This window comes from Eutrigla gurnardus (assembly GCF_963514095.1).
Source record: "Eutrigla gurnardus genome assembly, chromosome: 20".
NCBI classification, from domain to species: domain Eukaryota; kingdom Metazoa; phylum Chordata; class Actinopteri; order Perciformes; family Triglidae; genus Eutrigla; species Eutrigla gurnardus.
In genome coordinates, this window is record NC_139931.1 from 22,939,615 (window position 1) to 22,953,238 (window position 13,624).

The 13,624-nt window shown below is 41.5% G+C and overlaps 1 protein-coding gene across 1 annotated transcript in view; it reads left to right on the forward strand.

Annotated features, from left to right (window-relative positions):
- LOC311030460 (uncharacterized protein) overlaps nucleotides 1-13,624 on the forward strand; it is a 110,883-nt gene that overhangs the window by 61,459 nt on the left and 35,800 nt on the right. The window contains exons 3-4 of the mRNA XM_084036216.1: nucleotides 11,206-11,568; nucleotides 12,031-12,159. Of these exons, the coding sequence (XP_083892342.1) occupies nucleotides 11,206-11,568; nucleotides 12,031-12,159 (492 nt within the window). The remainder of the gene's footprint in view (nucleotides 1-11,205; nucleotides 11,569-12,030; nucleotides 12,160-13,624) is intronic.

Below are 13,624 nucleotides of genomic sequence, written 5' to 3' on the forward strand. Positions count from 1 at the left end.
TGACTTGCGGTGGTTACAGTGAATGGTGATTTTATCCAGTCATATTGTTCCGGAGCCGTTTCCTCAGGGAAATACTTGTCAAAGTGTTCCAGGAGGGCTTGAAGGTGGGTAGTTATAGACGTCTTCACAATGTCAACACTCAGATCATTTTCTTCCATGAATTCGTCCAGCTCATTAAACATGTCAATCCTGCCCATTTCAACTCGTGCAGTCCAGCGATCCACTTTTCTCTTGAATGCGTGGATTTTATCACTCATTGACATGATGCTTGTGTTTTCACCTTGCAATGACAGGTTAAGTCCATTCAGTCTGTCAAAAATGCAAGACAGATACGCTAGCCTTGTTAACCAGTCAGGGTCAGTCAGGTGGTCAGCGAGCTGGGACCCATGCTCCATCAGAAATAAGCGCACCTCATCCCGCAGCTCAAACAGGCGGCTGAGAACATTTCCCCGCGAAAGCCATCTGACTTCTGTGTGGAACAGCAGGCCCTCATGCTGCGATCCCAGTTCGTTGCAGAGAGTGGCAAACAGCCTGGTGTTGAGTGGACGCGATTTAATGTGGTTGACAATTTTTATTGCAGTCTCAAGAACACTTTTCAGCTCTGGGCCGAGCGTTTTACTCGCAAGAGCCTCTCTGTGGATAATACAGTGCGTGAATTTTATGTGGGGCGCCACTTGTAAGACTCTTGCTTTAAGTCCTTTCTTTTTCCCCAGCATTGCTGCAGCACCGTCTGTACATACACCGATGCATTCATCCCAAGACAGTCCCTCTTCTTTCAGTTTGTTGTCAAGTTTTGTGAAAATGTCCTCGCCTGTGCATGTTCCCTCCAGCAGGGCGCAAAATAGCAGGTCCTCGTTAAGTTTTCCATCAAAACTATATCTAACGAAAACAAGCAGCTGGGCACAGTTTGATACATCCGTGGATTCGTCTAACTGTAAAGCATATTTCCCTTTCTTCACTCTGTCAATCAGCTGACTCTTTATGTCCTGGGCCATATCGGTGATGCGCCGGGAAATGGTCCCGTCAGACAGCGGCACTGATTCCAGCAAACGGGCCAGTTTATGCCCATGCATTGCGCGACTCATAGCGATGGCAGCTGGTTTTATTAGTGTTTCCCCGATTGTGTGTGGCTTTTTTGCCTGTGCAATTAAATATGCCACCTCATATGAAGCCCTTTGAGCTTTGGTTGGGATTGTTGTTTGGTTAATTAGGATTTTCTTTTGGCCTTGCAACTCTTTTTCCTTTCTGCGGAAAAAATCTAGCGGTTTAGCGGGAAGAGAGGGGTGCTTAGTTTTAGCGGAAGAAAATGGATGGATGGATGGATTTTACTATTGTCCCATGCTACTCCACATCTTATTCTACTGGGGAAAGAAAAACCACCAGTTCATGTCTCCATCTTCATCCTCAGCTTGTAGTCATGGTTACGTTTGATGGAAGGATGAATCAGCTTCACGTACCAGTAGTCTGCTTTGGGGATTTGGTTAAAGTTCACTCTTTCCACCAAAATGAGCACCTACACTATATTGCCAAAAGTATTCACTCACCCATCCAAATAATTAAAATAAGGTGTTCAATCACTTCCATGGCCACAGGTGTATAAAAGCAAGCACCTAGGCATGCAGACTGTTTCTAAAAACATTTGTGAAAGAATGGGTCGCTCTCAGGAGCTCAGTGAATTCCAGTGTGGTGCTGTGATAAGATGCCACCTGTGCAACAAGTCCAGTCGTGATATTTCCTCACTCCTAAATATTCCTCAGTCAACTGTCAGTGGGATTATAAGAAAGTGGAAGCTATTAGGAGCAACAGCAACTCAGCCAAGAAGTGGTAGGCCACGTAAAATGATGGAGCGGGGTCAGCGGATGCTGAGGCACATAGTGCGCAGAGGTCGCCAACTTTCTGCAGAGTCAATCGCTAAAGACCTCCAAACTTCATGTGGCCTTCAGATTAGCTCAAGAAAAGTGTAGAGAGCTTCATGGAATGGGTGTCCATGGCGATCAGCTGCATTCAAGCCATACATCAGCAAGTGCAATGCAAAGCGTCAGATGCAGTGGTGTAAATTACGCCGCCACTGGACTCTAGAGCAGTGGAGTGACCAATCACGCTTCTCCATCTCGCAATCTGATGGACGAGTCTGGGTTTGGCGGTTGCCAGGACAACGGTACTTGTCTGACTGCATTGTGCCACGTGTAAAGTTTGGTGGAGGGGGATTATGGTGTGGGGTTGTTTTTCAGGAGCTGGGCTTGGCCCCTTAGTTCCAGTAAAAGGAACTCTGAATGCTTCAGCATACCAAGAGATGTTGGACAATTCCATGCTCCCAACTTTGTGGAACAGTTTGGGGATGGCCCCTTCCTGTTCCAACATGACTGTGCATCAGTGCACAAAGCAAGCTCCATAAAGACATGGATGAGAGAGTTTGGTGTGGACGAACTTGACTGGCCTGCACAGAGTCCTGACCTCAACCCGATAGAACACCTTTGGGATGAATTAGAGTGGAGACTGAGAGTGTGTGACCTCACAAATGCCTTTCTGAAAGAATGGTTAAAAAGTCCCATAAACACACTCCTCAACAGTGTTGGTAATAACAGCGTTAGAGTTTAACGGCATTAGAGTTTAACGGAGTTAGAGTTTAACGGCGTTAGAGTTTAACGGCGTTAGAGTTTAACGGCGTTAGATTATAGCGGCGTTATAGTATAACAGTGTTACTAACGGCGTTATTTTTTCAGTAATGAGTAATCTCATGAATTACTTTTCCCATTGTTGCAACGGCGTTGCCGTTACTGAGAATGTAAAGTTGCGCGTTACTACAATGTGGTTGAATGAAGCACAAGGTGTCGGCTTTGGCCAGTGCCACACATCAGCTGCCTGGAGAGAGCAGGGGTGGGGATGATGACGCCATTGCAAATGCGATGATGATTGGCTGGGTGGGCAGATCATGCCCTGCTCATGCTGTCTCACTGCACACTCTGACTACCAGACACAACAAGACAGCGACAATGCCGACGAGCCAGGGAAATGCAAAGGTAGCGTTCTGGAACTGGAAATACCGACACTACTTCTCGCTCATTGAACTTAAAGGCAAGAATATTTATGTAACATGCACGCTATGCCCAGGAAGAAAGACTTGATCCACGTCTGCCTCAAGCAACTCCAATCTTATGAAGCACCTCACATCAACACATGATAAGTATGCTTGAATGTTATTGTATATTAATATATTTGATTATTTTATATTATATAATAATATTTTATTTTCAATATTTAATATCGTTACTTTACGGAATATGTATGAGTAGGATAGTGGTCTGTTTATTGTGCAGTAGGTCTAATATACAGTTACAGAGATTTGCACTACTTAATGGCCAGATTTTCATTTGTTTCTTTTTACCCAAGTTTACATTTGTGTCTTAAATTTTCACTTGAATTTTATTTTCAATATTTATTTTTTATATATTTTTATTTCTGTGCATATCATATGGCAGGCTGCAATCTATTGAGTTCAAATAAATACTAAATGTTCTAAAATACTTTTATGTTTTTAATTCTTCAATCAGTTAATATAAACATCTTTGACGTTAAAGATGTTATAGAACGTAATAGCGCTATAGAACATTAAAAAATGACATCAGTTACTTTGCTGAGTAACTAATTACTTTTACAATGTGCTAACTGAGTTACTAACTCAATTAGTTTTAAGGAAAAGTAATTTGTAACTATAAGTAATTACTTTTTTAAAAGTAAGATGACCAACACTGCTCCTAAACCTTGTGGAAAGCCTTCCCAGAAGAGTTGAAGCTGTTATAGTTGCAAAGGGTGGACCGACGTCATATTAAACCCTATGGATTTAGAATCAGATGTCACTTATGACTTATATGCAAGTCAAGTCAGGTGAACGAATACTTTTGGCAATATAGTATATTCAGAAAACAATAAAATTTGTTATTATTACGGCACTTTCCTGAACATTGGGCCTCATTCACCAATATATTCCTATATAAGTTTTATCTTAAATTTGTTCTTAAGAAAGTTCCTGAGAAAAACCTACATCAGATTCATGATGCCTTCTTAAACCGCTGAAATCTTCACATCTGTGTTCTTATCTTGATGGTTCCCACTTCTTCGTAAATTGAAAGCTCGTGCCAGTTCTAATTAATTAGCATATGTAAGTGCATGAGACTGCAGGGCCATGTACAAAACTGGCACACAGAGGAAAAGTTGAGACCGAAGTCAAAAATGCTAACCTCTAAAGACGGTGAACAAGCGGACTCCAAACGTGAGAAAACTTGAGTGGCTCTGAATATATATATATATATATATATATATATATATATATATTGGTGGGCCATTGACTGCGTTAACGTGCTGCGTTAACGCGAGACTCTTATCGGGTGATAAAAAAAATATCGCCGTTAATCGGATCCGGCCCGCGAAGGAATATTTACTGGCCCTTTTAGTGGAAAAAACATAAAAAAATGCTGGCCGTATAGTGGCCGATATGAGATGCCCTCTCTCATCTCTGCGCAGCATTGTAGACTTGCTCCTAAAGGCGCGCGGCCACAGCAATCCTCACCCCGTGCCCCCGCTACGTTCTTCTTTGTGTACTTTACGAGCTTGATGTTGTTCTGATGATTGTCCGCCTCGTTGAACCACCACAATGTCGCTTTCTACTTTGAAAACTCGGCAAGTTGAGACAGAAAAAACTGTATTTTGATAAGCTGTTGCACTCTTCAGACTTGTGTTGTGAGCGGAACCGGACCGGTACTTTTTTTAATAAAAACGCGGCTGTGTGTCTCCGTCCAAAATCCGCTGCGCTCATGCTGCCTGCTCGCACAGATCCGCTCGTGCTCACATGCGCTGATGCAGGTCAAGTGTTTACTAGAAATATATGCAGAGATGGCGCACCTTGAAAGCAACATCAAGCCATGCATGTGTCGTACGATACGGATCAAATTGCCCTGATGTGAGTGCGCCCTTTGGCAGCCTATGTTAATAAAATAAGGATTGTTTTTGGATAAGCTGTGGAACTCTGAGTTAACCTATTTCTACCTGAATTTCTATGAACTGTTGAGTAAACCTATAATTTATATTTTACTTGATAAAATAAGACAATATATGCACTCATATGTCGTTGTAGTGTTTTACAGTATCTGTAGCTATTAATGTGATGCTCATCATTTTCAAGCCATATTTTTCCGGCCCCTCATTTTAAATTTTCACAGCAGGCATAAAACCAATTTTGTGTCAACCTGCAGTGACTGAAGGCGGTGCAGAAGAGTGTTTATGTTTACTGTGTTAAAAGCTGATTATAAATCCATGAATAAAATCCTTACAAATGTATTTATAGAGTCCAGATGCCTTGTCACGGTGTCCAGGAGGGTTAGGCTGGCGTCCACAACTCCCAGTTTTGACTTATATGCAAACTGCTTCCTTCCTTTCTGTTACTGATTCAGTCATGTGGAACGAAAGAGAAGGTGACTGAACCGAGGTCAGTCACTGTCATGTTCCATCACTGATGACTACAGCTGGAGCTGATCAATGTCCCTTACTACATGCTAACTGAAGACTACCAGTGTGGTGGTTTTCATAACTCACAGTGCTACAAATGTGCCCATGACGGTGATCACGACTGCATTCCTGTAGTACTTCCGTGAAAGGGTACTGGTCCTGGACCCTCCTGTCTCCTTTTGTGGCTCTGCTGCCCTGAACAAACTCTGCTGTTCACAGACATCCCTAGTGTGGAGGTTCTCTTAGTCTCCTGCTTGTCTCTAGTCTGGAGGTTCTCTTAGTCTCCTTCTTGTCTCTAGTCTGGAGGTTCTCTTAGTCTCCTGCCTCCTGTCTCCTGGAGCTTAATGTGACTAAAACCCAACAGACAGTAGTGACCTTCTCTGAAAGACAGAGGGAGCTGGCAGAGGCTGAAGTCACCACCATTCACGGGGAACCAGTGGAAATAGTGGAGAGGTACAAGTACCTGGCTACAGTATTTGATCACCAGTTGAAGTTTGACCACAACACCGATGAGATTTTTAAGAAATGCCAGCAACGCCAGTACCTCCTGCGGAAGCTAAATTCCTTCGGTGTAAGCAAAAACATCCTTAAAACATTCTATTACTCCTTCATAGAGAGCATCATCACCTTCTCCTTCACGTGCTGGCTCCATTCCATCTCACTCCAAAATAGAAACCGGCTGTTTGTGAGCAACAGACCTTGAGGAAAGCCGGCAGGATCCTTCAGGACTCATCTCACCCCCTCTTCTTTACATTTGAGTGGCTCCCCTCTGGGCGTCGTCTCCGATGCAGGACTCAGAGGAGGAGGGTAACCTTTGTGCCCAGAGCTGTCCTCCTGCTCAACTCGCAGCCATCGCTGACCCACAAACTGTGTGGAGCCCCAGCCCCACCAAACCCATCCCCATCCAGTCACTCCAACCCACCCCCATGCAACCACCCACCTCCTAAGCATGAACTGTGTGGAGGGTTGGATTGGACTTGATTGGACTTGAAGGACATGAATGCACTGCACTTTAAAGTTGCATTTATTTATTTATCTCATACTTGTGGTTTTGTGTGTGTGTGTGTGTGTGTGTGTGTGTGTGTGTGTGTGTGTGTGTGTGTGAGTGTTTGTTGTCTACATGTGATTTTACTTGAACTGCTCAGCGTGCTCTTGAATTGCCCCTCAGGGATAAATAAAGTGTTTTGAATTGAATTGAATTGTGTCTCTAGTCTGGAGGTTCTCTTAGTCTTCTGCTTGTCTCTAGTCTGGAGGTTCTCTTAGTCTCCTGCGTGTCTCTAGTCTGGAGGTTCTCTTAGTCTCCTGCTTGTTAGACTGTCATTTCAAGGATTCAGAATGTTTTGTCTGAATGTATGTTTTGTTACAAAAAAAAGAAACATTTATGTAAGAAAGGAAATTTCAAATGTAATATGGTTGCCTTGTGTGTGCTTAAATTCTCTTCTGATTAACTGAATTAGTTCCAGACCCGCAACAAATTTATCAGACAGTAGTTCAGACAGGCAGACTGGGCAGCTTTCTAGATAGTTAGCTGGCTAAGCAAAGTTGTGTTATTTTAAGAAAGCAAGAGTTGAGGAAGAAGATGGGCTACTGCCTCCATCTATGGAGTCCAGCCAGCCCAGTTCTTCGGAGTCATTAGCCCACAAGAAGGTGAGCCCGGACCTGGCTGTTTGCTCCCCGGTGCCAGTGCTCTCTCCCAGTCAGCTTGAGTCAGTTTACCTGCTCATTTCTGCAATTGATGAAGCACCTTCACAGATTTGAAGGTATTTCCCTGCACTGTCAAGAATGGCAAATCAAGGTGCTTCTCATCAAAGTGGTACAGACAGTTTTTTTGGTTGGATTATAGTGTAGATAAGGTCACACTTTTCTTTTAAAAGCGCAGACATTTCCCGAGCGGAGCTGACGGCCCGTTTGTGAGAGAGAAGGTTGTATGGTTGATTTAATTGAAATGAAAGTGTGTTATTCTTTCATAATTCATACATCGGCTGGGTGTTTTCATTCTTTCATTTGCTTTTCCGGGAAATTTGTATTATTTGCCCATTTTCTGTTACTCAGTAGCTGGCCATCGTCCTGAAGCAACAATGGTCGTTAATGTGAGATTTCTGTCTGATTTATATGTTAAGCTGATTAATTGTGCTGTGCAATAGAGCCATTACACGAATTGACAGGTTTTGTCTATACCGTTGTATTGTGTACAGCCTTTATAGAGCTCTGTTGGTAGCACTTGCAGCAGTATTTTGCTGTCATTGCCTTTGTAATGCATAATGTTGCAAAGTAAAATAGTCACTATTTCTTCAGTTTGTCTATATTTGTCATTCTAGTCCTTATAAGTAAGATAGCCCATCTACTTTTGTATTAGCCCAGCCAAAATATGATTTCTGCCTACGACACTGGTATCCCCACGTAAGTACCGTAATAAAATGATATCCCCACTAAGGTACCATGATAAAAACGTATTGTTGCACCTCGAGCAGAGACTAACTAATTTGACTTGTAATCCCGACAAGTCAAGCATCAAAGACAAAGGCTTCAATTCTATTGGACCCTTCCTGCCCAGTTAAACACATTTTAAACCTCTTGATTTCGTTCATCAGATCGGTGCTTTCTTCCTCTGATAGTCCTCTAATAGTGAAAGTCTTCCTGTTTCAGTGGCGTGTAAACGGACCGACTGACTGACTCAGGAGGATTAGTTCTGTTCCAACGGTTGGACACTTGGATATTTATAGCTCATTCAATTATGTGGACTAACTCTGACCACAAGCCTGAGAGAGTGTGTGTGTGTGTGTGTGTGTGTGTGTGTGTGTGTGTGTGTGTGTGTGTGTGTGTGTGTGTGTGAGGCCTACTAATGTGGTACACCTTGCTGAGTCATGCAGAAACACACTAGAACATGCTTCATCATGCCAGACATGTCATAATTGCATGTTAAGGTATCTGTGAGTCCATACAAGCAGACGGACACACACACACACGTTATCACGGGGATTGTTAGTGTCATCAATCCTCTTACAGCAAGCACACACACACAGACACACACACACCACACACCACACACAGAGAGACAGAGAGATAAGAGGAGGATAGACCTCGATGTAAACCAGATAACTCCTAGTGTGTGTGTGTGTTACAAATTACAAAAATAAAATACAATCCTATGTAATCAAATCCAAATGTTCAAATGTTGATGACATTAAAATAAAAACAAAATATGTAAACAAATCAATGGAACAGAACTGATTGTATACTTATTCTCTCCATCATCAACAAATAAGATGCTGCTAATCTAGCATCTAGCATTTTGTGGGGTGGCTGGAACTGAACCCTCTTCAGATCTCTGCTGCCTTGTTGAGGTAATCTTTTTTAGCAACCCAGCCAGCCCTTTCCCTTCTGATGCTGCTGTGGAGGTACTGCTGGTGCTTTGTAGTTCCTGCCTGACTTGTATAGGTGTTAGTTTCAAGGCCTCCTGGACATGGCTGTCAACTATGGCATCCACAGGGTCATCTAAAAAGTTAGTTTTGAACCTGGGGTCAATGAAACAAGCCATCTGCATGACACTCTTTGCTTTCTCTGTGTACTGCATGTAAAGAAGCACCAGATACAGCACTATATCATTATACTCCGAAAAGAGTTGAATGGCCTCATTGTTTTGATATTTTAGAAAGATTTGAGTATGGGAATACATTTATAAAATGGGTTCAGATAATATAAATACATAAATGTATATAAATGCTAGAGTGGAAATCATATTGAATAGAAATATTTCCCAACCAATAAAAATCAGTAAAGGCTGTCGACAGGGTTGCCCTCTCTCGCCCATATTGTGTAGAACAATTTGAGTAATTAGGAGTTAAGATTTTTGCCCAGACTCTAATATGTTGCTAATGCTAATTAGGAACCCTTAATGAAGGAAATGAATGAGTCGATTTATAGATGGATGCCATTACCAGTGTCTGTAATTGAGATAATTCATATTTTTAAAAATACATATACTACCGAAACTACTTAAGTTATTTATTACATTCCTTTGCCACCACCTTTGGATCAGTTTTCATTAGTTGCATTAGTTGGATTTATATGGAACAAACAGGAGGGCAAGACTTCATTTGTCATTTATATTTACCATTTGATCGAGGGGATTTAAAATGTCCAAATTGAATGTGGTACAACTGGTCAACACAACTGAGGTCTATCATGTTTTATTTTATTTTTCAACAAATGATCCTCCACATTGGACGGAAATGGAATCATATGGTCTTAAATTACCTCTTCCCTTATACTTATACGTTGATAAAATAAGAGTAAAATAAAAACTAAAAATACAATTGGAAGACACATGATACATATGGTACAATGCAAAAGACTATCTAAATGAACCAAATTCATCGTCACAGTTAAGTCCTATATGGGGTAATCGGCTCTTTACACCAGGAAGAACAGATGCAACATTCAAAGTATGGAGCTCGAAGGGACTTATAAGGATCCAAAATCTTTATTTGCCAGATTCAAATATTATGATGTCTTTTGAGGAGCTGATGTCTAAATTCAACCTCGAAAGGAAACACTTTTTTAAATACCTACAGCTTAGAAGCTTTGTTAATGTGAATCAAGGTAATGTACTTTCCAAGCCCCCATTCTCACCTCTGGAGAAAAATAATGATAAAGGACATCTTACGAGAAGGTGTCATATCACAGATTTACCATCAGCTGATATCTTGCTTGCCAGAAAGCTCAAAGTAAATTGAATGTTTGGGAAGAAAACTTTTTTCGATATATCAGAGGACGATTGGAAAACAGCTTGCACTAAAGCTCTTCCACTAAATCAATAAATACGCACCTTAAAGTAAAAAAAATTATACATGACTTGAAACAATTGAACACAAGGAGAGGGTGACTTATTAAGCTTATGCATTTATTGCATAAAAATAAGGGGGACGTCCAAATACTTTTATAGTTCAGTACCTGCTGATACTGAGTAAATCTATGAGTACTTAATAATACTATTTTAGTTCTAAAAATAACTGAAAAATTTAAATTTTTTATCAGATAATCCTCACTTTCTGTAACCAATTAAAAAATACAAAAGTAGGCCATTGCTGATATTTTAACATTCAACTTTGTGTGTTCCTGATACAAAAAAGAGTCTGCAGTAGGGATATTAATAATTATGGTTAATCTGCTGTCAGTTACACAGTAATAGAAATATTAAAGATAAAACAGCTTAGAGACTCAGAGGAGCAGCTTGTCACATAAAAGAGAATAGTGCTGGTCCACCTTAAAAGGCAGTCCACCTTAAGTATGCTGCAGCTGTAGCAGCCAGAATTTTGTTTTCAGCTGGCTGACAACAACACAGGAACTAGAGAATTGCAATGTTTTTAACTGTAAAAACGTAATCAAGTTAACTTACCGTTAGCTTGTTAAATCTACCTTTCTCCTGACTCATCCCTCTCTCTCCTCGGCTGCGTGTTGCCCAAACACTCCAGAGCTCCGTCGATGTGTCTTAATGTGTCTTCACTGTCATGTTAAATTCGAATCCCTTTCAGAGACGTGGAATTGCTGCTTCATGACATTTCATAACAAAGAAGAAGAACATGTACAAAATGTACATAGTAGGAACTGTATTGTTTATTTACAGATGATTTATTTTTGTGGCTGTATGAAGCCAGATCACTTGAGACCATGTGTGATGTTCACCTCTTTGTTTCCCCACAGAAACTACTGGAGAGCTGCAGACGGAGCCGCTCAGCCCGATGGAGGAGAGAGAGGAGGAGAGGTGCATGATGGGACATGAGCAGGAAGATGAGGGCCAAGGACAACCAGCCAGCATGAAGACCCAGAAAGTGAACTATGTGGAGCAGAAGGGGAAGGAGAAGGGGATGGAGGAAGGTGACATGAAGAAGGAGGTGGAGCTGGAGGCCGAGGTGAAGGTGGAGCCAGGCCAGACTGTCCCAGGCCTCCAGGAGAGCTCCATCAGGGGCACAGACCTGTTTGGCTACGTAGGCATTGAAGCGGTGCTGGACCAGATGAGACGCAAGACCATGAAGACTGGCCTCGAGTTCAACATCATGGTTGTTGGTGAGTCTCACACACAGTGCAAGTGTATTTGCGTGTGTGTCTATCTGTGTGTGTGTGTATATTTGTGTGTGTGTGTGTGTGTGTGTGTGTGTGTGTGTGTGTGTGTGTGTGTGTAAAAGAGGAAGTGTGTTTCTGTGAGGAGGAAGTGGTTCTGAGCATTGGCCTGTCTGCTCTTTCCTGAGATGATAAACTTCCTCTGCTGTTCGATTGAAAACAGGAAGTTTCCCTTTGATAATTACTTCTAATTCCTATATGTTTATTGCTTATTATTCCCTTCAAGAGGAGGAATAGTTCAAGCACTCACCTCATGTAACATTGAGTTTTGAGGTGACGTAATAATAAATAATATTAATTTATAATATATATATATATTTAATTGAGAATGGAGATGTAGTGAGTGATTCAGAGCCACATCTTTTCCCTCAGAGAATGTTTAAAAGCACTGCTTCCATGTGTCTACAGGTCAAAGTGGTTTGGGGAAGTCCACGTTGGTCAACACCCTGTTCAAGTCCAAAGTCAGCCGAAAGTCCTGCACACCCAACTATGAAGAGAAGATCTGCAAAACAGTCAAACTGCATTCAGTCAGTCACGGTGAGTCTACACACACACACATGCACACACATGCACGCACTAGGGTGCATCAAATTTGAATGGGAAATTTTAATTTCAAAATATCAATTTGGCTGGCATTGCATTTTGTTCCAAAAATTACTTTTGCAAAGTTTTGAGGAAATCCATTGAGATTTAGGGGTGCCACCTAACACACAAACTTTTGTGAAATTTCGAAAAATGTGCAATTAGTCTAATTGCCAAGGGGTGACCCGGAAATGTTGAGTACAGTGAACTTTTATACAGTAACATGTTCTATAGGGTTATCAAAGTAAAATAAGTTTGTTTGCCCTTTGGGCAACTTGGGCATTTCTCAGAATTCAACTTTCAAGATTCTCCATTCATTTGTCCTGTAGACAAAATGAATAGAGGTCAATGGGACATGTTCACGTGGCCTTTCCCTGAGTTTTGTGCAGAAGTGATAGATGTCGGACACACATCGTGTAATTGAATTTATTGTTAAACACAAGGGCAATACTAACACACTTAAAACTCATTGGCAACTCACAGGGCCTAATGATCTGACATCTGACAAGAGCTGACATTAACCAAACTTCAAACTTAATTGCTCAGCCTGTGCTAGAATCCACTGAGCAACATCAACAGGGAGAGAGAGAGTGGAAATGGAACCTGAACCCTGAACCTAGCCAGTACGTCTCCCCCCAGATATGTCTCCCCACCTGCCACCCCAGAGTACCCCAGTGTAACCCTCTTATTCAGGGGTAGCTTGCGATAGCAGCAGCGAAGGTTTGGCTGTTGGCTGCGGTCATGCGGCAGCATCTTAGGAGAGATGGATCCTGGGGTGGGTTGTGTTGTACAGTGCCTGAGAATGAAAAGGACAAGCATAGTGTTTAAAATCATATCTTAGCATACTTAATATCACTCAATTATGATAAACCATGCTTGAATAAGCTTCAAATGTTTTGCTGTACATAGTCTAACATAGTCTAACTAACATACTGTTGATGTTAAGCTTAATAGCTTAGCTAACATAGCTAGCTAACTGTGGTTAGCAAACTGTTGCTAGCTAACATTAGCTAGATGTAATGAGCACCAAATACCTATGAATATGACAACATTTCATTCACAGTATGTAAAAATACAAAGACACTACGAAGACAACTACATATCTATATATCTAGTTGTCTTTGTAGTAATGTGTAAAAATAGTTTACATACCCAACACAAAAGTATAAAGATCACCTCAGTTTTCTTGAGCTGCAGTCTTTATTACCTCAGAACTCTACGGCAACCATTGATCACTGTTTACCACTATCCAACAAAAACAGATGTGTGGTGGCACCCCTAAATCATCATGTACTGGAAAAATATTTTGCATGTGTTGTTTCTCCATATCTTGGAACACTTTTAGCACCCAGCCATATCAAAATTCAAAAATTGTGTTTTTTGATGCACCCTAACGCACACACACACACACACACACACA